At 44.3% G+C, this 27,386-nt stretch overlaps 1 protein-coding gene across 1 annotated transcript; it reads right to left on the bottom strand.

Annotated features, from left to right (window-relative positions):
* Positions 1-2,900: 2,900 nt before the first annotated feature.
* On the bottom strand, positions 2,901-27,126 carry ICAM1 (intercellular adhesion molecule 1). Its single transcript, XM_061613748.1, has 7 exons — positions 26,650-27,126; positions 11,739-11,999; positions 10,726-11,043; positions 9,900-10,178; positions 7,882-8,157; positions 6,183-6,428; positions 2,901-4,116 (listed from the first exon to the last, which is right to left on the bottom strand). Exons 1-7 carry the CDS (start codon positions 26,708-26,710, stop codon positions 3,926-3,928), a joined length of 1,632 nt encoding a protein of 543 aa, XP_061469732.1. The 5' UTR covers positions 26,711-27,126; the 3' UTR covers positions 2,901-3,925.
* Between the last annotated feature and the right edge of the window lie 260 nt (positions 27,127-27,386).

Genomic DNA, 27,386 nt, shown 5'->3' with positions numbered 1-27,386 from the left:
GTATTGAAATGTATTACCTTTGTATTGCTGAAATGGAAAAGTTATAGATGCAATGGAAAGTATTTGCAGTCTTAATGGAAAAAAGGGGGGTATGTTGGGCTGTGACCCATAGGCATTATTGTCTCTAGTTGTTTTCCATAAAGCCTGCAAGTTTGGAGAAGTAACTGTTATCTCTTGGCCTGAGAGTGAGCAGACATCCAAGGCCAGCGGTTGTCATGGTAACGTGAGATAGCAACTGGGAAAGTTCTAACAGAGTCTGTAAGTTGTGTCTTCTGAATATTGCCTCTGAACTGTGAGGCTGGTCTTCTGTGTATTGCCTCTGAACTGAGAGGTTCTCTTCTGTGATTACCTTTGGAGAGAGATGTACCAGAAGGGGGGTGACTGAAGAAACTGTACATGTATTTACTCTTATGCCTTTGGCCATAATGTCTTAATAAAGACTCTTAACATGCTCTAATGCTCTGAAGAAGTTTCTTGCTCAACTTAACTCCAATGTAATGTATGCTGTTTCACGCAACAACGCACACACCTCAACAAATAATGCCACTGAATTCCTGTTGTTGGTAATCACAGGTGTGGAGAGTCCTGTTGCACTCAGGTTCTGCTTGCAGACTACCTTAAAGCTGGCTCTAGCCAGTCAGTGCCTGGAAGAGAGGCTATCTTGAAAATCTTACAATACCTGCCTTGAATTCCATGATGGAAGAAAAGTGCTAAATAAATCTAAATAAATGTGCTAAATAAATATAAATGATATTGCATAGCTACTCTCCTATTTCTCAATTGAAGCTACAGACATTGATCCAATTCATGTAATCCAACATGCACTTAGCTAACATGTGATGCTTGTGGCCCAATTTGTACAGCCTATTCTCCCCCACTCCCACCCTACTCCATTTTTTAGGGAGAAAAGTCACGTAAACAGAGCCAGTAGGCGGACTGCTCATGTCACAGATTTGGCGATTTAAATTTCAGGAGGAAGAGTAAGCTCTTGTGTGAGGTGCTAGAAGCAAGAGGTCAAACTGTTTTCTGTTGGGCTTGAAAGGTTTTGCTGTTTGCTTCAGCTACCCAACTCTGTCTGTCAGGTCCCACCGAGGCACCAGCAATCCTGAAAGTCAAGTGCCATCCCCTGCCCACTAGGAATCACCAGGCCCCACCCCTACCTCACCAGACTCCATTCCCTGATCTTTGAGGTACCACCCCTTATCTCCCAGGCTCCACCTTCTAACTGTCAGGTTGTAGGATCCCTAACAAAAGACACAAAGGGCTCTGGGGCAGATCTCTTTGGTTAGAAGCTACTTTAATTAATGCTACTTAGGGCTACTTAGCGAGCAAGTGTGGCATAGTGGTTAGCGTGTTGGACTACAACCTGGGAGACCAGGATTTGAATCTCCACACAGCCATGAAGCTCACTGGGTGACCTTTGGTCAGTCACTGCCTCTCAGCCTCAGAGGGAGGCAATGGTAAACTCCCTCTGAATACCGCTTACCCTGAAAACCCTAGTCATAGGTTCGCCATAAGTTGGGATTGACTTGAAGGCAGCCCATTTCCATTTTCAGGGCTGCCTAGTCAAAGTAGAGGGTGGAGCCTAGAGGCATGTGGTGATTTTTAAAGAGATATGAAGTCTCTTGTTCCACCTGATCAGCAATGCAGGATGATTGCTCTCTTTCCCATGTGTTTTCAAAACAGATTACAAGTGGGATCTAATACCTAATGCTTTCTAACAGCAGCGCTCCTTTTCAGAATTCCAGCCAGCCATGTCCTCATTTAGGATACTCCATTATTTTCCCCACCCCATTTTGTTTTGCATGTTGTTTTTCCATCTGACACTCAACCTGATGTGCTACTGAGCATGCTCACTGCTCCTTGGATTGCTTTTCTTTTGTGGGGTTTTGTCTATTAGGGTATTTTTTTAAAACAAAATGTGCAAACCTTGCAGTTCCCTCAAGCAGGCTGTTCTTGAGTGGCTCCATTTTAGTGACTTCGCAAAAAACAAAGTTGGACTTTCCTATACTAAGGGATATGAACACAGACTAACTCTAGCACAGATTATCAAACATATATACACCGCCCTGGAATGTGGGATTTCCTTTCCCCCATATAAAAGCAGCACATCAACCTTGGGATGACCATGTTTTAACTGTAGACATATAAACATTAATATGTCATTGTGTACCCGAGATGTTCCTTAACGGTATTTATTATTTAAAAGTATTTATAAACAGCTTAATGTTTTAAAAATCTCTAAGGTATGGAATGCCTACAGATTAATCATCATGAAATATCCTAGAATTTTATATTCACAGTATTCCCATATTTATGTATGGTTGTGTGATAATACTGACAGAGCAGTGAAGGAAAATAATCACAGTATGCTATGGATCCCACTTAATGCTAGCAACCTGCAGCTTTTTCTAGCAGCATAGAGACTTGCCACGTTGCAGTGGTCATTTAATTTATTTTACAAAACAATTTTAAAAAATCACATCAGCTTTATTATTCAAACTCTTCTTCCCATTCGACTACCCCCCCCGTGCTTTATCTGCTGCAATTTCCAGGAGGTGGCGTCAACAGAATAATGAAATTGATTTTATTCTCCAGGCATATAACATGAATGTAAAAGCAAATACATACAAGATAGAATTAGAATGATTTGCAGTTTTGAAGGGGGGAAAATCCATCAGATTTGAGAGATGCATAAAAAACAATTTGCAATCCCTTCAACTAAATTGGTGTTTAGGAGCTCAGCATCCAGAATGTATGCTCAAAGATTTTTAAAGGAGTGGAGAAATTCTCATATACAAGCTTTGATTTAAAATGAGGCATCCATTAAAAACTAGATCCTCCCATGATGGCAAGTTCAAGGGTCTTTCTTCCTATTCTAACACATGCAGACCTTTTCACACATATTAGCTGTATACCTGAAAAGCATAATTCATGAAGCAGATCTTGTGGGTGTTTTCACATATGAATGAAAGCAAGCATGTGGAAACACAGGGCAAGGTATCTTTCAGTGGTCATTTAAAAACACACCCTGTGTGTATCATTCTGAAATCCTTCACCTTGAAGAATTCGTTATTTTCAGTTGCAGTGAGTGATTTGGATCTGTTCCATGCAGTCCATTTCAGTGTCCAAATGCTCTTCCATTTGAGAAAGGCTTCATGGCATTCAGCCTGACATTCATAAATACAAGTTGTCTTAGACATGTAGCATTTTTAAAGAAGACAATCCTGAGTTCATGTACCAGGATACAAAACAGAAAACCATCATGATTTCCTACCATTTTATGTGCACTCTACCACCACATAATAAGGCCCAATTGGAATCAGATTGCACTGTGAAAGAGCTTGCCAGCGAATGGTTCAAGCTGCAGATGTAATTTCTACAATACAACATGCGATCATGTCATTGCTTGCTGATAATCGCAGTGAAACAAAGGATCTAGGTAAACACTTGACACTATAGGGATGACAAGCTTAGTTCTGAAATTAACTGTTGCTGGTAAAAGAGCCCATGCTTGATGTGGCTCTTCCATCTTTCCCTCTTCAGCGTACCTGCCTGATCCCCTTTTGACCTATAAATATGATTCTCAAAACGTAAGAATCCCGGGGCTTGGATGGAAGAGGAGGTTTTAAGAAAAAGACATGAGGCACAAGTCTCTGATCACATGTACTCTGGTTGGGCTCTCTTGTAGTGAATGTCACCAGCCAGTGTCTGAAAGTGCAGAAACCATCACCCTCCAAAACTCTAAGACAAAGTCCAGTTAGAGCATTGCTCATCAGTTGTTCAGCACCTCAAGAATGCTTTCCCATTTTCTCCCATCCACACCAGCTACGTGAGGTGATAAACCTCAATAACAGCTTACTGACATGGAGTCAAGTTCCTCTTCAGTTCATAGCAGCTACCAGTCCACTTAAACATTTACAACCTATACATTGCCATTCAGACACTTTTGCTCCATGGGGTTCCCAGCTGCTTGCTGTTGCCGCTGTTGCCTTAAGCGATATTTTCTGATCTTATGACTTTTGTAGTACATGTAATAGGCCATCCCTGCTGCACAAACAATGACCGTCGCACTGAGAATCCCCAGGCTTATTGCAAGGGTGTTGATCTGGTAAACTGTGAAAGGAAAAGACACGTGAGTTAAAATTAAGTGCCTAAAAATCCCAGAGAGTTGCAAACCTGCCATCTAGACATCTGCAGCACACACTCTGTGATGATAGTCGGGGGTGCTCCCCCTGACTTTCACTGTACCAGGAGCCAATTCCCCACCCTGGGCAATTGATCCTGGCAAGATATCCTTCCCTGTCAAGACTGTGCACGCTCACAACAGTCTTGCAGGGTAGATAGCCGCCACCACCCTTTTTACTGGTTAACCACTCTGAGCCAAAGGGAAACTCAGAGAACTTGCCAGAAATTCTAAAGGCCAAGAGCCAAGGAGATACTCCTTGCCCTAGAGCAGCCTTTCCCAACCAGTGTGCCTCCAGATGTTGGACCACAATTCCCATCTTTCCTGACCATTGGCAATGCTGGCTGAGGTTGATGGGAGTTGTGGTCCAACAACATCTGGAGGCACACTGGTTGGGAAAGGCTGCCCTAGAGCCTCAGGCAAACAACCCAATTTACACAGTAGCTGTGGTCAATGGTTAAGATACCAGATTCAGAACCGACCTTCTCCTAAAATAAACACACACTGGTAAATAGAAGTTTATTAAAGAATAAAAGAGGTGCACAGTTACAGCAGCAAAATGGTTCTTTAATATCCACACCCAAGAGGGGTAAGGTAAAGCATAAGAGAGTTCAATCACAAACAGAAAAATAATAGAGACTAACTAGCCTGAGCTAATACTTACAAAAAAAGACTTGCAGTTAGTTAGCCACCTCTCCTCAAAGAGATAACAGTCAGGATAGTTGATAGTAAGTTGGAACCTAACCAGGTCACATCAAGCAGGGATGATGGAACCCAAGAGAGGAACAAAACTTAGAATTTTCTGCCCATACTCAAGGCAAAATCCTTAGCAACAGGCTGGAGACAATTAATCAACCAGGGCCTTCTTTATGAGGCAAGGGCTCATTAATCACCGGCCAAATGGCGCGTCCTCCCTGAAGCTTCCCAGGCTTTGCGACCTTGAGGGAACCAGGCCCTTTACTGATAAGGAGGTGTTAGGCTGGGCCCTTTGATTACCTGCAGCTGCCAACTCATGCCTGTTAGCAAAAGCCAAATGTTAACCTCTGACCATCCCACACTATCAAAAAGAAACCCCACAATTCCCTGCTCCACAGCCATCTTAGTTGCAGGCTTGCATGACACACTCCACTTTTGTTTTTTAAAGGGCAACATTCTATCCCTCATGATCAAAAGGACCTGTTGGTTGCTAAATGCCAATAGTTTAAGTAAGTGAGCTTGGATGAGGCTTCCTCCAGGGATAGCAGGGACTCTTGCCTTTTTCACCAGCTTCCAAGCCCCTGGTGATTCCCACAACTGCTTTGCTGTGTAATGCTAGGCATGCCAAATTCTCTACAACTAGCCGCTTCCTGGAAGTTCCTAGTACTTGCAATTTGATATGATAAGACAATGAAGCTAATTTATGCATACATGGGATTTTGTGTAGGCTACCCACAAATGGAAAGTTATGGAATATCAAAGGCGGCACAGGACTGAATGTCAGAAGAGTCAAGTCTACTGATTTGGGAGACAGGCAATATTTTTTAAGAGAACTTAAAGCAGTCCAACAGAGACATCATTACCTACAGTATGTGCACACTTCTATTTTGGCCCACTATCGTCTCTCTTTTGAGGCTGAAAATACGCAACTTCCTCTGAAGTTGTCACCTGACAAAAGCTATTCAGCGAACCAATACACGTGTGAGATCTGAACATCTATCAGATCCAAACCCAAAGGAGTCTCTCCACTGGTCCTACACAATGAATGCCTGCTGGTTGTTGAAATCCTGGCCAATGTCCCAGTGTAGCTCAGTGTACTGACTGCAACAGTGTACTGTCTTCAGCCCAGAGACTGAGGAAGTTTCTGTCTGTTAGCCTCCTTGTGATAAATTTATAACCCAAATTTGGCCTTGTTTTTTCACAGAGTGAACATAAACAGTTCCCCATCCTTGGCTATCTGCTGCAAGTCCAAAGACTGTGGGGTTTTGTTTTGTTTTTTAGGACAAGAAGTTTAACTTACAATCAACACGTATGGTCACATCTCTAACATCAGATCCATATGTGTTGGTGGCATTACAATGATAGATGCCACCGTGCTCTTTCCTGACTTGCTGCTGTATCCCAATGCTGAGGTAAGACTTTTCATCCTTCCTGCATTCAACAGTTGGCGGTGGGTTTCCCAAAGCTGAACAGATAAAAATTTCTTTGCTGCCATCTTTCCAGGTCAACTTACTGGGGCAGCTAGAATCATTCATTTGGGGCCCATCTGGAAAGGAGAAGACAAATGTGGTTATTTTGCCTTGGTGGTATGGGATTAACTGCAGCACCCTATTTCACCATGCAAAACTACAATACATTTGGTGGTAATTTCACGTGCTGTAGGCAGTGTGCACTGGGCACTCAAAAATCCTGGAATCTACAATGTGGAATGTTGCATCTAATGGAGAATCTAGCATTTGCATAGAAACTTGATAATCCCAGGACTGGTTCACGCATATATGTCCATCACATGACATTTGTGTATGTGTGAACAAACCATCAGAGACCAAGCATCACAGGTGGAAGTGTCATATCACTTCAGATAACCCAACAGAATACATTTTAATTGACTTCAGTTCACACATTTAACAGATGTGATGTCAGGAGTTGAGATCCATAATCAAGTTTTTAAAAATATAATCCTGCAGCATTTTTTAAAACATGCTAAAAGCAACCACAGAAGAAGGTTTCAGATCAGAAGGATCAGAACCACAACACCAGGGGAGGGTTTTTAATTCTTCTACCCACCACCACCGTGTTGGTTTTTCCAATAGAAATTGGTGTTTCCCATAAGTACTTTTGTATTTTCCCCCACAGGGCATGTAGTAGCTCTGGGTGGGACAATGTGGATCGATAAAATGCACAATCACTCGGGTCCAAATCAGCCCCTCCTTAAAGCTGCTTTTGATTTTAAAAATCACAGGATATCCAGTCACAACTCTCCCACCATCCAACATCACATTAGATGTGAATAATTAAGTGTCAAGCAATTAAGTGATAAACTGCTTAAAAGGTTTTTTTTACAATCAAGTCGTATGTACATTTTACTAAATAAATAAAATAAAATTATGTTATGAAGGTGCATCCAAGATTTGAGGAAAAGCAGAAAATGTATTGGAAATTTCTGCTAAAAAATTACAAATATGGGGACTGGACTTGATTTTAGAAGTCAGGCCATCTGATGGCTGCTAAGGCTAAATTCCCATTTTATAGGACAATTTCTCAAACAATTTCACCATATTTCCATTTGTCCTTTTCCAATTCATGATAATTAATTAACATTCCACAAAATCTAACCCACAAATTGTGCATATATAACTTACATCTCACTGATATGAGAAATATGTATTTGGTCTGAACCACCTAAGAAGGCAGGTGGTAATGAGGTTTACATGACAATGCTACTTGATACAAACAAACAAAAAATCCCTCCATTTTGAAAACTAGCATATCAGGGAGAAGGCTAGGCCTGTTATTTATGTGCAGGGATTTATTTATTTATTGTATATAATAGCTTTCAATCATGTGAGCTCCCACCTCATTCAGAACTAGGTCTTTGTCTGGAAAGCTGCCCAATTTGGGCAATACATTCCAACTGCGCAATGGGTTATTTTGTTGCTTAAAGTGAAGAGTTCTGAATTTGCAGGAATAAAGTATTGTTCAGATTATTTCCTACTCACAGAAGACGGTGAGATTTACAGATGTCTCTTTTACAACTGAGTGCCCATCAACTTTCAACTCCACTTTGCATACGAATTGCCTCCCATTATCCTCTTTACGAGCTGTCACTGGATAATGCAGGGAAGGGCTGTCTCCAGATACTAAGATTTCATTGGTATCGGTGATCTGCATGACTACACCAGGAGATTTGGAGCCATCATACCTGCACATAACTGTCACATTTGTGTTGACAGGGATTTGAGGGTGATCAATGTGCAGGGTGGGCTTGGGTAAACCTGTAAAGGAACATAGCACAGCAGCCATTACATATTTAGATTGCTTGATTGACTATAATATTAGCTAAATACTATCATGTTAGTTTTAAAAGGTTACATTTTTTAAAAGGTCTGTGTGTCAATTGACAGGCATTAGCCATGATGATGAAATAGTCCCTCCACATTTAAAGGCAGCATACCTGTGGTGAGCAGAATATCAGATGCTAGGGTCAAACCAGAGGGGCAGGGTAGACTGTTTCTATCACCTCCTGCTTGTGGGCTTCCTGGAAACATCTGGCAGGGCTAGCTGAGCTCATCTAGACTATTTTTATGACAGGCAGGTGACAGGTAGGAAAGCTGATCTGTTGGACTGAGCCCATTCTTCATATCCCGTCCTGATGGGGGCAGAGTCTAGTCAACTTCTCCATAAGAATTATGTTTCAAAATGCTGTTAATTAATGGTAACCAATTGTTCATCGTTTGACAGCCAGGCTCTGTGTGTGTGTGTAAAGCCAGTGCCTTGCAGCCCCATTGGGGCCCTGTTTTGTGGATGTCAGGTCACCGACTGTCATAGTTGGTGGATAGGCTTTGTCCCTGTCACAATGTCCCCTTCAAGTATAGTTCTTTACTCTTTCTCACAGGAACAGAGGGAAGGAATTCACTTGTACATTGCCTAGACACCTTTCAGGAGGAAAGGTGAATTGAACATTAGGAATGCTGAGGAATTTCAGTCTTTGTGAATTCTGATAGGAATTGCCCTGAGGCCACATCCAGTACCAATGTGTAGATTGAAACCTAAAAGTTATTCACTGGATTTTACACTTCCCAAAAGTTCTGACTGAGTTCTTGCCTCAAAAAATGAATCAGAATACATTTTAAAATGCACATTTGTTATATTAGTTAAAAGATATCATATTAAATTTATTCAATAGATGTATGAGAGAAAATATGTTTAGTGTGACACAGTATTGGTAACTGGCCTTTATACAACATTTGCTCTGCAAGTGCCTCCAACCTGTGACATGCATGGATCTCTGTGGGGACAGCACCATAACAGGAGACAGTGCAGGACGTCCTGACTAAGCACTAAGCACCAAAACTGTAGAATTTTGAATGTATGAAGAGAAGAGAAGAACCCTTGATTGACTTTCCATTAAGTTTCAACAATGGCTTACAGGGAGAAAGACTTGAGATGGGCACCGTGAGCTGGAAACATTTGTTAAATGCAGAGCCTGGAAAAGTTACTTTTTTTGAACTACAACTCCCATCAGCCCAATCCAGTGGCCATGCTGGCTGGGGCTGATGGGAGTTGTAGTTCAAAAAAAGTAACTTTTCCAAGCTCTGGTTAAAAGCCCCTGCTCTCTGCATGCCATCTCATACACATTTGCAATTGAGCACTCCAGATTGGGGGGGAGACAATGTGGGGTGGCCTCAATGCATTGTCACACTCCCCACACAATCTCATCCTTAGGTCAAATTTGCATTCTGCATGTATTTTCATAAAAACATTGGCGTAGATCCAGCCTAAGTTCATTGAACCTTGGTCCCTTTGAAATGAAGACAAGTTATGAATCACTTCACTTAAGTCCCATTGACTTCAAAGGGACTGAAGTTCAATTAACTTAGCTTGGATTGTGCCTGCTATTTCACCATTTGCTTCTCATTTGAAGGCAATTTCAAGTTCAACTCTTTACAGTTTGAATGGAGGGAGGGGAGCCCTGTCTCAGAAATGCACATGTTCTGATTACAGATATGATACTCACGGTATACATTCACAGTCTTCTCTACAGTTCTGGCCACAGGCCCCAGAGTGACTGCGCAGATCAACTTATGTTCTCCTGCTGATGTGGAGGACACCTGAGCCTGGGCACTCACTATGTCCCCTGACATACGGATGTCCGAGTGCAAGCTCTTCCCTGCAAAGGACACATCAAACTGTGCTTCTTCAGCCGGAAAAAGCCCAGACGCTTCACATTTCACAGTCATATTGGTATTGATTTCTACAGGGTCCGAGGTTTGGAGATAGGGATCCATTGGAAAAACTGTCAAGACAGTGAAAGAAACCATCTCAATTATTAAAAGAGCAACCAGATAAATCACTCTCCCTAACAGCAAACTCAGGTAGCGAGTGCCAATGCCAACAGAAATGCAGTCAAAACAATGCTGCTAAAAAAACAAGAGGGAGGTATTGCCATGTTTGGGGGAGAACCTGAGGTTTACAGAAGTAAAACACTTATCAGATTATAATCAGCTGACATTTCTTTGTATATCCCCAGCCTTGGAGATATAACAGGCCTGCCCTCACACCAACTCCATTTCATTACAAAAAATGAAACATATCCATCATGGATAGAAAACAGAAGCAAAATATAAAGAAAGAACAAAAAAAAAGACTGTTCTTGGATACTCCCAAGGGGATGTGTACTGGGGCGGGGGAATCCATCATCTCTAGAGTTTGAAAAAGCTGAACTAATCAAAATCTGTGACTGGATTTATGCTTATTAGCAAAAAGTCAGTCAATTAATCTATGTATTTCACCACTGTTGCTATTTTCCTTTAAAGTAAGTGGAGCATCAGATATGAACTCACCAACAGTTGCTAATGATTTGCTGAGGGATGAGTTTTCAAGGAAGGGCCCTTCAGGGCTCAAATCCAGGGCTGTGTGGCATATGACTTCCTCCCTGTGGTCATGTTGCTGAGCAATTATATTGTAAGGCACCACAATGTTTTTGGCTTTAAGATCACTGTTGTCCTTAAAGGTCTTCACATGCAGCTCCTCCTTTCCTTTATACAAGGTCACAGTTAGATTTCGGATGGGGGCAACATTGAAAACCTGGCATGTCAGGTTATACCCCTTACCCACCTCCATCTTTGGCAAGAGATCCAGCTCTACACGCTCCGGAGGTCCTGGAACAGAATATAAAGTGATAAATCTTATTTATCTATTCGCAATAAAATGTAGTGATATCATAATTAACCAGCCATTAAATATTTCTACATACTTTCTATGAAATATCTCCAAGTGATTTAACAATAAAACCATATATAAAACAATATGATACATAAAAACAGTTTCAAATCAAATAGAACCCAATCTTCATTTGTTACTATATTTTAGAGGATGGAAGAACAAAAGAATCAATGTTCAGTGTTTCTGTCTATGCCACCTCAGGAAATAATTCTTCCTATGCATCGCAGGGACAGTGAACAACATGTCCAGGCCTGAAGGATGCGGCCATGAGGTCTCTGCTATCACCAAGCAGCCCCTCACCCCACTGTCACTTTCCTTTCTTCCTTTTCAAAGATGATGTTGCTTGGGATCCATGCGAGACTGGCAGAGAAGGCTGGCTGGGGCAAGACTATTATGAGCTGAGCCCAAATGCAGATGAGGAGGGACAACACATTCGTGCATGCATTCCACAAAACACAGGTTGAATTATGCAAAATAGTAAAGATGGCAGACTACATTGTGAAGGGGAAGGAGTCTCCTCCTATTTTCCACAGAATAACCTCCACTTTCCTTCACAGCAAGCAGCATTCCAAATTCTCAACCTAACTCCTTCATGAATGTTTATTCAAACACAGCCCAAAATATGACTTACGGTAAACTGTGATGGCTACTCTCTGAGATTTTTGCTTTTCTTCCCCACAGGTAGCATAGCACAATGGTTTTGGGTCCCACTGATCAACATTGGTGAGATTGAAGGCTTTCCAAGAGGGCCCGTCCCCTGCGGGAACCTTGCTTAAGCTGGTCTCCAGACCTATATCCTTGCAGTTGGTACTGCAGTTTAATACAATGGAGCCTCCAAATGGCACCACGGGGTTTTCTGGCCAAATTCTCATGAAGTCTTCCTCCTGAGCTCCTGAAAGAACAACAGATATAACTTGTACAAAAATGCAATGATAAAGGGGGAATCTAAAATGATGAGACCACAGTGAGGGAGGTAACAGAAGAAAGGACAAAAAAAGAAAGAAGATAACAGAGGAGGTGGGATGTAGACTAGAAAAGTGCAGCAGGTAAGGAGGTTAAATGTGCTTTCCAGGTAAGATAGTAAGTGCATCAAATATCTATTGCCCTTCATCCTGTCTAGTCATGCTTTAAAATGTCTTTATGCATGACTGGTTGACAGGGCCCTCTAGGTTTGAGTGGGCCCTTTACAAAATGCCCCTATGGTAGGTCTTCCTATATTGGTGAGCCCCCATCCACAGGGTACCTGACAGCAGAGGGTAGCCATTGTAACTTCCCATGATGGCCCAGAGAGACAGTATGTCAGGCAGTTTGGGGCATTATTGGAAATGAAAACCACTGCCTTCCACTGCCTAGTTATGCCCACAGCTGGAACCCTGGGGCAGGCATAAGTGTTGGTGCATCCTAGAAGGCCCCAACAGATGTCCAAGAGTACCAAGTGCTGACGCCAGAATGTGGGTGGGATATAGCATTACCAGTTCTCCAGCATCCTGCCGGAGACTCCGGCTTTGCTCTTGCTCTCCTGATCTCCAGCCAGACTCGCCCCCATGTCCCTGAATCTCCAGCTTTGGTGGATGTTACTGGGGGGGGAGCAAGCGGAAGTCTTCTGTTCCTGTGATTGGTGGACAGAAGACATGTGCTTCACACTAGGCTTCTGCGCAGCCTCGCTATTCCCTCGTGCTCTGTGTTAGGCGGCACAAGGGAGGAGGTGAAGAGGCAGGGGGTGGTGGACCACCGGAGAGAAAAAAATGGATGGTGGAGGAGAAAGCCAAGCCAAGGATGATGGAGGAGAAGGCAGCTGCAGAATGGAGGCGAGTGATGATGGGGTATGTGTGTGTGTTACCCCTGTTCTCTTCCCCCTGCCTGCCCTCCATGCTGATTTAAAAGCTCAATCGCTCAATCACCCTGCCCCCCACCCCCGTTCTCTCCCCCCTGCCTGCTCAATCACTCTACCCCCGTCTCGTTAGGAAGAAACAGAAACAGCAATAAAGTGTGTGTGTGTGTGTAAACTCTAAAGTTCCCTTACAAAATAGAACCAGACAATGAGGTTTTGTCAAAGTACACATTCCAGGGCCGGTGAAGTGACCTGCTTTAGGTAGCAGAATCAGTGGGATAGATGAAGGCAAGAATTAGTTTTTGAATGGTGCCATGAGATTTTTTTTTTTTAATGTTGGCCCTTCCATTGTGGAGGGTGGGGATTTGGGCTCCTTTTCAGGCAGCAAAATGCTTTGTGCTGGCAGTCATACACCTCCTGTGAAAATCCTAACACAAGAAGCAATTTTTGTTTATTTACTTTTCAAAGCTAGCGTAACTCAATGGCTGAGCAACTGAACTCTGAATCAGGAAGCCCCTGCACCACACCTTGTGACTTTACTGTGGGATAGCCTGGCCTCAGTGATCCATGCTCCTGTGTAGACTACTGCAATGCACTCTACATGAGGTACCCATTGAAAACTGCAGCTGGTGGGGAATGCTGTGGTTTGGCACTGAGAGGGCTGGGTTGGGGAAATATATCACTCTATTTCTCAGACTGTTGCTGCGGCTTCTGGTGTGTATTAATTTGAATAATCATAAAACAAGTATAAACAGTTACAAAACAGCTTAAAGTGGAATGATTCTGAATGTTGGGTTGGGTGAATGAAGTTTATTTATTTTTATTTTTTTATTATTTGATTTATATCCTGCCCTTCCTCCCAGTAGGAGCCCAGGGCGGCAAACAAAAACACTAAAAACACTTTAAAAATCATAAAAACAGACTTTAAATTATATTAAAATAAAACATCTTTAAAAACATTTTTAAAAGCTTTAAAAACTTTTTAAAAAAAGAAAAGATTCCAAAGCATAGGTGCTGCCACTTTGTTGTTATGTGCCTTCAAGTTGATTTCAACTTATGACGACCCTATGAATCAGTGACCTCCAATAGCATCTGTCATGAACCACCCTGTTCAGATCTTCTAAGTTCAGGTCTGTGGCTTCCTTTATGGAATCAATCCATCTCTTGTTTGGTCTTCCTCTTTTTCTACTCCCTTCTGTTTTTCTCAGCATTATTGTCTTTTCTAGTGAATCATGTATTCTCATTACGTGTCCAAAGTATGATATGTGTCCAAAGTCAGAGGAAGGCAATGGTAAACCACCTCTGAATACCTCTTACCACAAAAACCCTATGAACAGAGTATCCAAAATGCTGCCACTTTACAGGACTGATTTCTTACAAAAGCAAAACAAGTACTATGTGGCACCCATAACATGGAAAGCACAGCTTGAACTTGGCCTGGTAGCAAATCAGCAACCAATACAGATTTCAGAGCAGAGGTATTATGTTCTGATAGGATCTCACTCATGTCAGCAATCCTGCCGCAGCATTCTGCATTAGCTGACTGGATGGCAGGATTTTTTTAGTTTTGGTTTTCGGTTATGAATCCTGACTGGTTGTGGGATGCTAAGTTGTCTGCCTTACTCATAGGAATCTTGTGTATGGTATGGTATTGCATTTAGGAAAGCATCGCTGTATTTTGTTTTTCTTTTTCTGTTTGCATTTCATTTACCTTTAACCCCACTCCCTTACATCCATAGAAGCAACAGCAGTGGTTGCATGTGCTCAGCTCAACCCCCTAAAACCCACTGATGATGCACCTTGTCGGTTGCATGGCAGTTTGTTTCTTGCCCCATAGTGGTAAAAGAGAATTCACATATTTGAAGGAGTGGCTGTAATTGTTCCCAAGCTACTGCCTGTGAAGGTAGACCAAACCATGGGTGTTTTCTCGCTGTCAATTATTACTCACTAGATTTGGGTTGTCTTTCAAAGTGAGTTTATAGCAGCCCACAACGGGGAAGCCAGGAAAGGGTAGAGAATCTTCTTAACCATTACTCATTCCTATCTCTGCAACGAAGGATAAAGTCTGTAAAGAAGTTTGGAGGATCATTTGTTTGACTTGTGAAGCACAGTCAAGAGCACTTGACAACAGGAACCGTATGTTACCTTCCCTTGTCAAAGCAGAGCTTTGTGTCAAATCAAACTTTGGCATGAACTGTGCTGATTTTTTCAAATATGTGAAGGAAGAGCAAAGGTTGCTTAAAGCTTGTGGTTCAAAGGAGAAGGACAAATTCTAAACTCAGCCTTTTTTGTTCTTTAAATCCAGTTACTACAGTGGAAGCACCTTGTTCATTATTTCTGTTTTTCGTTTATAAAGAGTAATACTGGTTGTTCGAGAACATCCCTTGGATGTCATCCACTTCGCTATTGTAAGAGAGATAAATGCCTAAATTTTCCGGCTGATAAGACAGGCGCTCCTGTCGAAGCCCTGGTCGAACTGTGGAACACGGAAATGACCCGGGCCACGGACACGATTGCTCCTGCGCGCCCTATCCCATGCAGAGCTCATGCAGCCCCGTGGTATACCCCGGAGCTGAGAGAGATGAAGCAAGAGAGGAGAAGGCTTGAGTGCAGATGGAGGCATACTCCTGACGGATGCAATTACACCTTGGTAAGTGCCTCCACTAAACTGTATACAGAAGCGGTGAGGGCAGCAAAAAAGCAATATTTCGCTGCCACTATTAAATCATCTCTCAACCGCCCAGCGGAGCTCTTTAAAATTGTCCGAGGGCTTTTACACTCCAGCCCTCAGGAAATTATAGAACCTTCAGACATCTGCTGTAATGAGTTCGCTGGGCACTTCCAAGATAAAATCTCACGCATCCGCCAGGACTTAGACTCCAGTATTACGGCAGTTGAACCCAATGAGGTATCCGGAGCACGGTCTTGTCCTTATTTATTGGATGAGTTTCAGTTGGTACAGCTTGAGGACGTTGACAAGGTGCTTGGACTGGTGCCTGCAACTACCTCTGTACTGGATCCTTGCCCCTCTTGGCTAGTGAAAGCTGGCAGGGCTGGAACAGCCGGCTGGGCCAGGGAAGTGATAAATGCCTCCTTGAGAGATGGAGTGGTCCCTAGTTGCTTAAAAGAGGCAGTAGTGAGACCACTCCTGAAGAAACCTTCCCTGGACCCAGATAATTTGAACAACTATAGACCGGTAGCGAATGTTCCATTCCTGGGCAAGGTCTTAGAATGGGTGGTCGCCAGCCAACTCCAGGTGCTCTTGGATGAAACTGATTATCTAGATCCGTTTCAATCCGGTTTTAGGCCCGGTTTTGGCACTGAAACAGCCTTGGTCGCCCTGTATGATGACCTATGTTGGGAGAGGGACAGAGGGAGTGTTACTCTGTTGATTCTCCTTGATCTCTCAGCTGCTTTTGATACCATCGACCATGGTATCCTTCTGGGGAGACTCACGGAGTTGGGAGTTGGAGGTACTGCTTGGCAGTGGTTCCGCTCCTACTTGGTGGATCGTCTCCAGAGGGTAGGGCTTGGGGAACATTGTTCGACACCCTGGAGTCTCCATTGTGGAGTCCCGCAGGGATCGGTTCTGTCCCCTATGCTTTTTAACATCTACATGAAGCCCCTGGGTGCGGTCATCAGGAGCTTTGGAGTGCGTTGTCATCAGTATGTTGATGACACGCAACTCTATTTCTCCTTTTCATCTTCTTCAGGTGAGGCTGTTAATGTGCTGAACCGCTGCCTGGCTGCGATAATGGACTGGATGAGAGCTAATAAACTGAAGCTCAATCCTGACAAGACCGAGTCGCTGTTGGTGAGTGCCTTCTCTGACCAGATGGTGGATGTTCAACCTGTTCTAGATGGGGTTACACTCCCCCTAAAGGAACAGGTTCGTAGCTTGGGGGTTCTTTTCGATCCATTCCTGTCTCTCGAGGCGCAGGTGGTCTCGGTGGAACGGAATGCATTCTACCACCTTCGGTTGGTAGCCCAGCTACGCCCCTATCTGGAAAGCGACGACCTCGCTTCAGTTGTGCATGCTCTGGTAACCTCTAGATTGGATTACTGCAATGCGCTCTATGTGGGGCTGCCTTTGAAGACAGTTTGGAAACTACAGCTAGTGCAAAACGCAGCTGCCAGACTGCTGATGAGGACTAGGCGGTTTGCACATATAACACCTGTTCTGGCTCATTTGCACTGGCTACCTATTTGTTTCCAGGCCAAATTCAAAGTGCTAGTTTTGACTTATAAAGCCTTACACGGCGCGGGACCACAATACCTAGCGGAACGCCTCTCCCGGTATGAACCTACCCGCTCACTACGTTCAACATCTAAGGCCCTCCTCCGAGCTCCGAGTCACAGAGAAGCTCGGAGGGTAGTAACAAGATCTAGGGCCTTTTCAGTGGTTGCCCCCGAATTATGGAACAGTGTTCCCGATGAGGTGCGCCTGGCGCCTACACTTTTATCTTTTCGGCGCCAGGTTAAAACCTTTTTATTCTCCCAGGCATTTTAATCTATTGTGTTTTTAATGTATATCAGGTTGTTTACTTGTTTAACAATGTATACTTTACTGTTTTTGTGATTTTATTGTATTTTATCCATGTTGTGCACCGCCCTGAGAGCCCTCGGGCTGTGGGCGGTATATAAATCGAAATAAATAAATAAATAAATAAATAAATAAATCCAGCTGCTAGTCCCAACTAGAGTAGACCCACTGAATCAATGAGAACTTGATTAATTGACACCATGTAAATTCCATTGCTTCAGTGGGTCTCTACTCTAGTTGGGACTAGCAATTGGATTATGATTAGCAGTTTGATTGGTGATGTAACCTGCCTTTGTTCTCTAAAAGACAGTGTTTGTTAATAAAAAATTGTTTCTAACCTGGTGCTATTGGTTTTATTTCTCTCTCACTTTTTTTACCTTTACCTTAATACTAGAGGTAATTGTATAATTGTGATTGTTCGATTTCTTTGAATAGAGACCGATAGAACAGTAGCCAACACATAAAGTTACAGTGGCCTATGGATAACTTTGTGGAAGATCCCCAGTCAAGTTTTAGCAACATCACAGGCAGTTGCCAACTGCTTGCCTAGAATGCCCTCCCTTAACATGGCTGCAACCATATCTACTCAGAAGTAAGTCCTATTGAGTTCTATGGGGCTTAGTTCCTTAATAAGCATGTTTAGAATTGCTGCCTTCAGAGGCATTCATCTGTGCTCCCATCTAACATCTCTGCAACACTAAGCTCCTTTCTTCCAATAATGGCCTGGCCTGAGGGCAAGTAAACATTTCTTGCTAGTAGCAAGTAAGCTAGATTAAATGATCCCTGAAGGTGTTGAACTACGACTTGGGAGACCAGGGTTCGAATCCCCACAAAGCCATGAAGCTCACTGGGTGATCTTGGGCCAGTCACTGCCTCTCAGCCTCAGAGGAAGGCAATGGTAAACCACCTCTGAATACCGCTTACCATGAAAATCCTATTTATTGGGTCACCGTAAGTCGGGATCAACTTGAATTTTTTTTTGAATGGTATGCTCCAAGCAACTGTGGTTGATACTTAATGTATCATGCTTAATGACATAATTAGGGCCCATCTCCATGATGTCACTAGGGCCCACCCCCTTGACATCACTAGGGCCCGTCCCCGTGACATCAATGTTATGTTCCTACTGAAACATAAGAGACTGTAAATAAGGATAAAATGTCCAAGTAATCTCTCCTACATAGTGTATGCAGGGCAGGCCCCAGGCACCTGCCTGCCCTGAGCCCTGGCACCTGCACGCAAGCCCCACCTACCTACCTACCAGGCAGGGGGCAGGATGGCAGGCGAGCGGACAGTGGGGTGGGATGGCATGGAGAGCGGGCGGGCACAGTGTGGAGGGCGAGCGAGCAGATGAGGGAGAGCAAGTGGGTGGAGCGGAGGGAGGACGAGCGAGCAAGTGGGTGGGGGCAGAGGGAGGGTGAGCGAGCAGGCAGGCAGGCAGGCAGGCAGGGGGAGAGGAAGTGAGCGGGCGGGGCAGGGCAGAGGGAGAGTGAGTGGGTGGGGCGGAAGGAGAGCGGGCGGGTGGGCGGGGCAGAGGGAAAGCGTGCGGTCGGGGCGGAGGGACAGCGGGCAGGTGGATGGGGAGAGCAGGTGAGGGGAAGAGCAGGAGAGCGGGTGGGGGAGAGTGGGCAGGGGGAGAGCAGGCGAGTGGGCAGGGCGGGGGGAGAGCGGGTGGGCGGGGCGGAGGGAGAGCGGGCAGGTGAGGGGAAGAGCAGGAGAGCGGGTGGGGGAGAGTGGGCAGGGGGGAGGGAGAGTGAGTGAGCGGGCAAAGCGGGGGGAGAGAGGGCGAGCGGGCAGGGGGGAGGGAGAGCGGGAGAGTGGACAGGGGAGAGGGAGAGCGAACAGACGAGGAGCAGGGGTGGCAGGGAGCCTTCCACGGATGGGAAGCACTACTCCCTCACCATAACAAGGGGCCCGTCAGGGGGCCCTGTGGGCTGTGGGGCCCTCAGCCAGGGCTCTACCTGGCCGCCCTTTGGAGCCAGCCCTGGCTGTATGTATCCCAGATTCTGTATTTTTAGAAAGGTTGGATTCTGCAATAGGTATACCATTTTGCACATTGTATAATTCCTCTTTATTTTGCATAATGTATTTTTTTACAATTGTGTACAGTTTATTTTGGTTGCGCTTGTCAAATAGGGGACAGAGAATGATGAGGGCATTGTAGCCCCATCTCTAATCACGGAAAAAATTGCTCAGCTGCTCCTCTTGCTTCTCAGCAGGCATTGTCAACACACTTTTAAGCATATCTTTGCAGTCATAATAGCTTGAAACATGCTTTATTACTAGTTTCAGGAAGCTGGATTTAGTGCCCATTGCTACATTGTACCCTTCTCCTGCAATCTCGTCAAATCATATAAACAGCACAATTTGTCTTATAATAATATAATAATAATAATAATATTTAATTTGTGTGTCGCCTATCTGGCAGATAGCCACTGTAGGCGACGTACATTAAAATGAGATAAAATACAATAATATCAAATGCAGTCACATTAGTCTCAATAAATAAAATACTGGACAGTCATCAATACATTTATAAAATATTTACATTTGCAGCATATAATAGATGACAAAATCATGGAGATTAACCCATCCCAAGGGTCTCAAAGGCCTGTTGAAATAGCCACGTCTTCAGGGCCTTGCGGAATACATCCAGGGAAGGGGCGTGTCAAAGATCATATGGGAGGGAGTTCCAGAGAGTGGGGGCCACCACAGAAAAAGCCCTCTCCCAAGTACCCACCAACCTAGCTGTTTTGGTTGGTGGGATTGAGAGAAGGCCTTGTGTGGCTGATCTGGTCGGGTGGCATAATTGGTGGCGGTGGAGGCGCTCTTTCAGGTAAACTGGGCCGAAACTGTACAGGGTTTTAAAGGTTAATACCAACACCTTGAATCGGGCCCGGAAAACAACTGGCAGCCAGTGTAGATCAAATAACACCGGCGTAATGTGATCACGGCGGCGGCTGTTGTTAAGTAAGCGCGCCGCTGCATTCTGTGTAAGTTGCAATTTCCGGGTCGTTTTCAAGGGTAACCCCACGTAGAGCCCATTACAGTAGTCCAATCGAGAGGTGACCAGGGCATGTACCACGAGTGGGAGCTGTTGAACACGGAGGTAGGGTTGCAGCCTACGTATAAGATGTAATTGATACCAAGCTGCCCGGCTCACAGCCGAAATCTGAGCCTCCATGTACAGCTTGGAATCAAGAATGATCCCGAGGCTGCGGACCTGGTCCTGTAGGGGCAACCTCACCCCACCAAACACCAGGTCAACATCTCCCAACCCTCCCTTGTCTCCCACAAGTAGTACCTTGGTCTTATCAGGGTTCAGTTTCAGCCTGTTCCTACCCATCCATCCACTCACGGATTCCAGGCACTTGGATATGGTCTCCACAGCCCTCTCTGGTGAAGATTTAAATGAGAGATAGAGCTGAGTGTCATCCGCATATTGGTGGCATTGCAGCCCAAATCTCCTGATGATCGCTCCCAGCGGCTTTACATAGATGTTAAATAGCATGGGAGAGAGGATAGAACCCTGTGGCACACCACAATTGAGAGGCCAAGGGTCTGAAACCTCATCACCCAATGCTACCTGTTGACGCCTATCAGAGAGAAATGAATGGAACCACTGTAAAACCGTGCCTCCCAATCCCAAACTCTCCAGGCGATCTAAAAGGATACCGTGGTCGACGGTATCAAAAGCCGCTGAGAGATCCAGGAGGACAAGGAAGGTGAATTCTCCCCTATCCAGTGCCCTCCTCATATCATCAACCAGAGCGACCATGGCTGTTTCAGTTCCATGTCCAGTCCTGAAACCCGATTGGTATGGATCTAGATAATCTGTTTCATCCAAGTGTGTCTTCTACATCACATGTTCTTAATTATGTCACAAGTGGAGATGGGACAGTTGTTTAACACACAGCAGGTTCACACATATAATCCTTACCAGTTTTTGACTCTGCATTTGATGAGCAGCTACTGAATGTGGGAATCGTGTGTATGAGAAGGGAGAATGCTTCTTCTAAGATAGTGCCAGTTGCCCATTTTTTTCTACATTGTACTTGTCTTAACCATGGTATGTTAAAACTATTACGGGTACTTATATATCCAAAAAAAGATTCATAGGGTCACCATAAGTCATATTCAACTTGAAGGCATATAATAACAAATTAGTTAACAGAATGCAGCAGTCCTAATTTTTTTAAAAAAACAAAGGATCCTGTGCCTGGAATCGATAGTCTGGTATGCCCTCTACCTCAGACTGTGTTTGGGGATTAAGCTCACAGTCAGCAAAATTTATGTGCTTCAGATGTGACTTCGGATCTGCTTTGAGGAGACTGTTAGGCTTCCTTTTCCCTTGCATGATGACTCAGTGTTTGGCTTGCTCTTTAGACAGCCAGGAGATCAAGAAGAGGAATTCTCTGCCACTCCTTATTTTGCTTAACGGTGAAAGAAAATCAAGCCCTTTCCAGGAAAGGCTCAACTCATCAAGTGAATTACAAGGAATGCTTAGGAGAAAAAAAATACATTGAACTCTTGGAACATTGAGGCTGCAATCCTACACACACATGTAGTAGGATTACACTGGAAGTTATATATCCAATTCATGTTGCTATCTAACTAGAAGAAAGATTCCTCCTCTGTTTGCCACCCTTCCACCCCAATAATCTCACTTTGCAAAGAGAATGGTATACTGTCAAAGTATAGCTGAAATGTGTAGTATCTGGGCCATCCATCTGGAAAGCTTTCATTCAGTTTGTTTCATAAATCAGAGTGAGGCTCCAATTTCCCAGAATTTCACTTAAGCAAATACTTCTTTTAGGGAAACACTTGATAGACTATGGAGGTTGTACTGTGATTAGATTTCCCACTTTTTTAAAAAGATGAAGCTAAAAGCAGCTTGTTGGGGGAGGAAGGAACATTGGAGAAGGGCTTGTTAATTCACACACGTACGCGAGTTTTCCCAATCTAGCTTGCCTCCCTCCCAAAGTACTATTTGCCCCATACAGGTATCATATGGGTTTAAATAAGTTTAATTAATTAAAATTAGACTCATTATGCTGGCATGTCTTCCTAACCCCCCAAACATCCTGCACAGCCTATAGCGCTGAGCCATAGATATAAACCAGACGCAACAGAGTTACTGGAATTTACAACTGCTACTGGGAAGTTGTCTACAGGATCCTGCAGAGTCCATTGTATCCTCTCTCCCTGTTCACATTTTGTGCACTGCAAAGCCATAGCCAGAGCAGGGCTATTAGAAGCATCACTACTCCTGGAACATTAAATGGCCCCACTTAAGATTTTTTTTTTAAACTGCCTTTTTATTTTGTGAGGTGATGGGTTCCACTTAAAGAATGAAAGCTTGGTTTCAGAATAGGCAAATGTATGCTTAAAAAAACCCTAATGAAAGCTGATTCTCACCTACCCAAAAGGGCAATACTTCAAACCTCACCCACCCTTCCCACTCAACTCTGTCCACCTAAGACTTCCTCTGACTCACAGTGGAATCTTCAAGGTGACTATTGTTATCATCCATACCCAACACTATCATACTTATTGTGCTTAAGTGGTGTGCGAGAGAGAAACCCCCTTCAGTTATTGTGACTCTAAACACGACAGGCTGCTTAAACGAGGAGGGCAGCAGTATGTTAACCAAGTTATTTAACAGTGCAATCCCATATATCCATGTACTCAGAAGTCCCATTGAGTTCAATGGGGATTACTCCCAAGTAAGTGGGATTTTATTCTAAGGAAGGTAGGTGTTCATTTACTCACTTAAAAACAAAGCATAAAGCATGTGATCTCATTCAGCTTGTCCATTTCTGGCACTAACAATACATAAACACTAAAATATACAAAAACTTGGGGGTGTAGCAAAGGGGATATAAAAGTTTGTGTCTGGCTATGACAAAGTCACTCAAAGAAGCATTTTAGTCTCACAATAAGCCTTTTCTGTTGAGAGATGACTTGCCCAATCTTCACGGGGAAGGAGGGGAATTTGAATCTGGGCTTTCTACATCCAAAACCAACACTCTAGCCTAGCCATCTCAGCCTAATGCCCTCCAGATGTTTTGATTACTACAGCTCCCATCATCCCTGATCATGGGTCATGCTGGCTTGGGCTGATGGGAGAGCACCAGTTTGGGAAAGACTGCTGTCACATTGTGGTCCATCAGTATCCTAATGACCCCTGACTTTATCTGGCTTTTTCATCTAGCAAAGGAGTCAAACTGTATACGAGGCAGAAGATCAATTATTAGGGTTGCAATCCTATACACATTGAGAGCCAGTGTGGTGTAGTGGTTAACGTGTTGGACTGCAACATGGGAGACCAGGGTTCGAATACCCACACAGCCATGAAGCTCACTGGGTGACCTTGGGCCAGTCACTGCCTCTCAGCCTCAGAGGAAGGCAATGGTAAACCCCCTCTGAATACCCCTTACCATGAAAACCCTATTCATAGGGTCGCCATAAGTCGGGATCAACTTGAAGGCAGTGCATCATCATCATCATCATCAATTCCCAGGAAACTCAGTGGGGCTTATTTCCAGTTAGACATGCCTGACCTGAACTGTGATAATGCCTTGTTTGCCTGGATGGAGGATGTGTAGAAGCATGTAGAAACTCCTGACTCTTACTGGAATACATTCCATTGTACAAAGATAAGAATGGCATCCATTGTTCTGCCCACTTTTTGCCTCTGGCTCCACCCACCACTGTGATGCAACCCCAAGAAGGTTGCCCACAAGGGAATGAAGCCCTCAGGCTGAAAAAGGTTCCCCACCCCCCACCCCGGTGCAAGCTACACTAATCTTGACTTTCTGACGAGTGCCTTGTGGCTGTGTTTGACTGTATGCACACGCCATACATTTAAAGCAAATGACTTCCTGCAAAAAATGTGAACTATAGTTTGTCAATGGTGTTCAAATTGTAGCTCTGTGAGGGGTAAACGACAGTTCCTAGGATTCTTTGGAGAAACTCGTGTGCTTTAAATGTAAGGTGTGTACTCAGTCTTTGTCTCATTCGGACATTCAGACAATCAAGCTGAATGATGACTCCCATACATCAACACATCTGAGGAAAGAATGGTCATCCGAACTGAGGGAAAACATGCATGTGGAGTTAGTTAAACTGAAGTACTAAATGATTTTAATGCAGAGTATTTTCATTTCTATAAATTTGTGGGTTGGTTTGTTGGCCATTTTTTCATTCAGTGTAACTCTATACAGTGTAACTCCTTTCCCCCACTACCAAAAGCTGTCATCTCACCTATTGTATTTTATTCTCTGAACCAGTGAAGCAAAACAAACCCTGTCTCTATTCTTAGACAAATGCAACCGTTATCTACAAGTCAGCAAGCATGCAAATGCAATGTTGGGAGAGAAGTCCATCTGGCTCATGAATGTATGAAGCTGTCAGACTATTAGTCCATATAGACTAGGGGTGGGTAGACCTCAAGCTCGTCAGAAATTGTTTTTAACCAGAGCCCCAAGACCTACCAACCAGAGCCAGGTGAAAAAAACATACACCTATGAGCGCATTCTCAGCCTAGGAATGTCTTTTTAGAAATGAACTAAGTTCAAGCACACACTCCTGTCACCAAAAATAAATCCACTCTTGGTTAACTTTCTTCATTTCACCCTCCTAATTTAGATGAAAAAATGAGTAATTCTGCTCTTAAGCAACTGGGAGCCAGAAACCCATGCTGATTTGCTGCAAGTCACCCAGAGATCTAGGAAAATATCCCAGTCAGCCTTCTACCCACCTCTGATTTTGACTCGTGCTAACTACTCTGGCTGGCAGCAGCTCTCTTCAAGGTCTCAGGCAGTGTCTATCTAGCATTGGCACCTGGGAACCTTTTAAATGAAGATATTACCAAGGATTGGAACCTGGGTTCAAAGCACATGCTTGAAGACTGAGCTATTTCCCTCCCATGTTTTTTACCTACCTACCTAGCTGAGCCTGAGGTGGCTTGCAAACAATCACACAACCACAGAACGTTTTCCCCAGGGATTGGAATGGTGTGTGTGTGTGTGTGTGTGTGTGTGTGTGGTGTGTTGTACTTTTTTCCCCCTGCAGCAAGAGGTGCGAGACCTTTTGCCCATGCTGAATGTGAACTCAGACTGTATGGCACCATAGGGGGAAAAAATTAAGAATGTTTCACAACCATGACCATTTCATCAGATTAAAAAAAAATTAAAGCTTGCTGTATTTATGTATTTCTTGTAATTTTGCACAACTCTTCATGAAATTCTCAAATGCATTCATTTTCAGTCAGCCCTTGCACATCTGATATTTCCAATCCTTCTGGAAGTGTACACTAATAAGTTCATTCACAGAATCAAGCAGAAGGTGGCTTCTTTCGGAACATAAAATTCTGTTCAGTGACAAAACAAGGACATTTGGCTGTAGTTGTGTTTGGGAGTAGCCAGCGATTAATTCTTACTACTTTGTTCATTTCAGGAAGCATAACACCAAGATCAGGCCAAAACTTGGGTTTTCCCCAAACTTAAATGGCAACACTGCATCTGACAAGTTGATGGGTGGGGGAGTTCAGCCAAGGGAAGATGAGGGAATTCTCTACCACCACACTCCAACTCTGCAAACTCCACTTCTAAAAGATTCAGAGAGAGCCTCAACACCAAACAAGCTGAGATAGCTGCTCAGGCTACATATTCTGGGCACCTTTTAAAGGGCAGTTCTTTTCATAATCAAACACATCACGCCTCATTTTGTTCTGTAGTTTTTAAAGATTAATAAAACAAAACCACTCCCCTTTGTCTCCAGCCCCCAGCATCCCCTTTGAAATATGAATCAGAGAAAGTGCCTCTGAGTATATGCAGAGTGTATTTCGGAATTACCGGGGAGATCTTCCAGATTAATCCCTACAACACCATTAACCCACATAATTTTGAGCGCTTGGCTTTAGCTTTTGAGGGAGGCATTCACGCAACTCATCCATCACCTACATACACACATTCCGTCTGTTGGGGGGAAATCCAGTGGCAGAAGCCCCCTTTTCAGGGGGCACCCAGCCAGCGATGGCCAGAAAACAAGCGAGTTGCGAAGGGAAAAGAAGGTGTGCTCTGGAAACGCTAAAGCCAATCAACCGAGGGCAGGGGTGGGGAGGGACTAGGGAGAGGGGAGAGAGAAAGATTTCCCCGCCCTTACCTTCTGCAGCAGCCCAGGCCCCTGGGACCAGGAGGAAGAAGAGGGGGAGAAACCGCTGCATGGCGATCAAGACTCAGGAAGGCTGATGACGAGATGTTCTGGTCCGGATCCCTTGAGGCGTGCAGCTAATCCGAATCAATTCAGTAGCCTGCAGACAATTCCGCTGCTACTGAGAAGGCACTCCCGGGTGTTTCTGCTGGGTTTCGCTCTCGGCTGGGGCTTATATGCAGCAAGGCGGTTCCAGGAAGCCCTCGCTCGTCTTGTCAGCGCTCACGAGGGGCTATGGAAACTCCCGCCTCGTTCATTCTGTGTTTTCCCCCCAAGGCCACTTTTTCAATCGGGCCCTCTGGGGGCGGGTGTGGGGAAAGTTCCAGCCCGTGACTCTCCTTCACCACCCCGCGGTCCCCCCACACACTCCGAGGGGGTCTAAGCTGCTCAGACTGGATCGCTGCTTGCTCAGCTGTCCTTCGACCCACTCACCTTCTCCCCGGAGGGCCAGGAATTTCAGCAAGTAAAGAGAACAGCGGGCTCCCTATGGTCGGCGATGGGCGCGGGGAGGCGGGGACAGCTTTCAAAGCAGCAGGAGGATACGTGTTCTTTTCCAGGGTCGCAAGGCGTTTTGTCAGGATTTCCCATCGTTTCAAAAAAGTGTCAGATCTGTTTGACCAAGAACGACTTGTGCTTAATATAATTGTGTACACCCGTAGGAAGTGAAACCATTTTCATACTGCTTTCAT

This window comes from Rhineura floridana, chromosome 3 (assembly GCF_030035675.1).
Source record: "Rhineura floridana isolate rRhiFlo1 chromosome 3, rRhiFlo1.hap2, whole genome shotgun sequence".
Classification (NCBI taxonomy): Eukaryota; Metazoa; Chordata; class Lepidosauria; order Squamata; family Rhineuridae; genus Rhineura; species Rhineura floridana.
Note: the sequence above shows the minus strand (reverse complement) of the source record. Positions and strands in the feature narration are given on the sequence as shown.

Coding starts and splice junctions, on each gene's coding strand:
- ICAM1 (XM_061613748.1), bottom strand. CDS start 26,710: ATGCAGCGGTTTCTCCCCCTCTTCTTCCTCCTGGTCCCAGGGGCCTGG. Junction 12,000..26,649: donor GGCCTGGGCTGCTGCAGAAG/GTAAGGGCGGGG, acceptor TTGTTCTTTCAG/GAGCTCAGGAGGAAGACTTC. Junction 8,158..9,899: donor GAAGACTGTGAATGTATACC/GTGAGTATCATA, acceptor GTTCCTTTACAG/GTTTACCCAAGCCCACCCTG.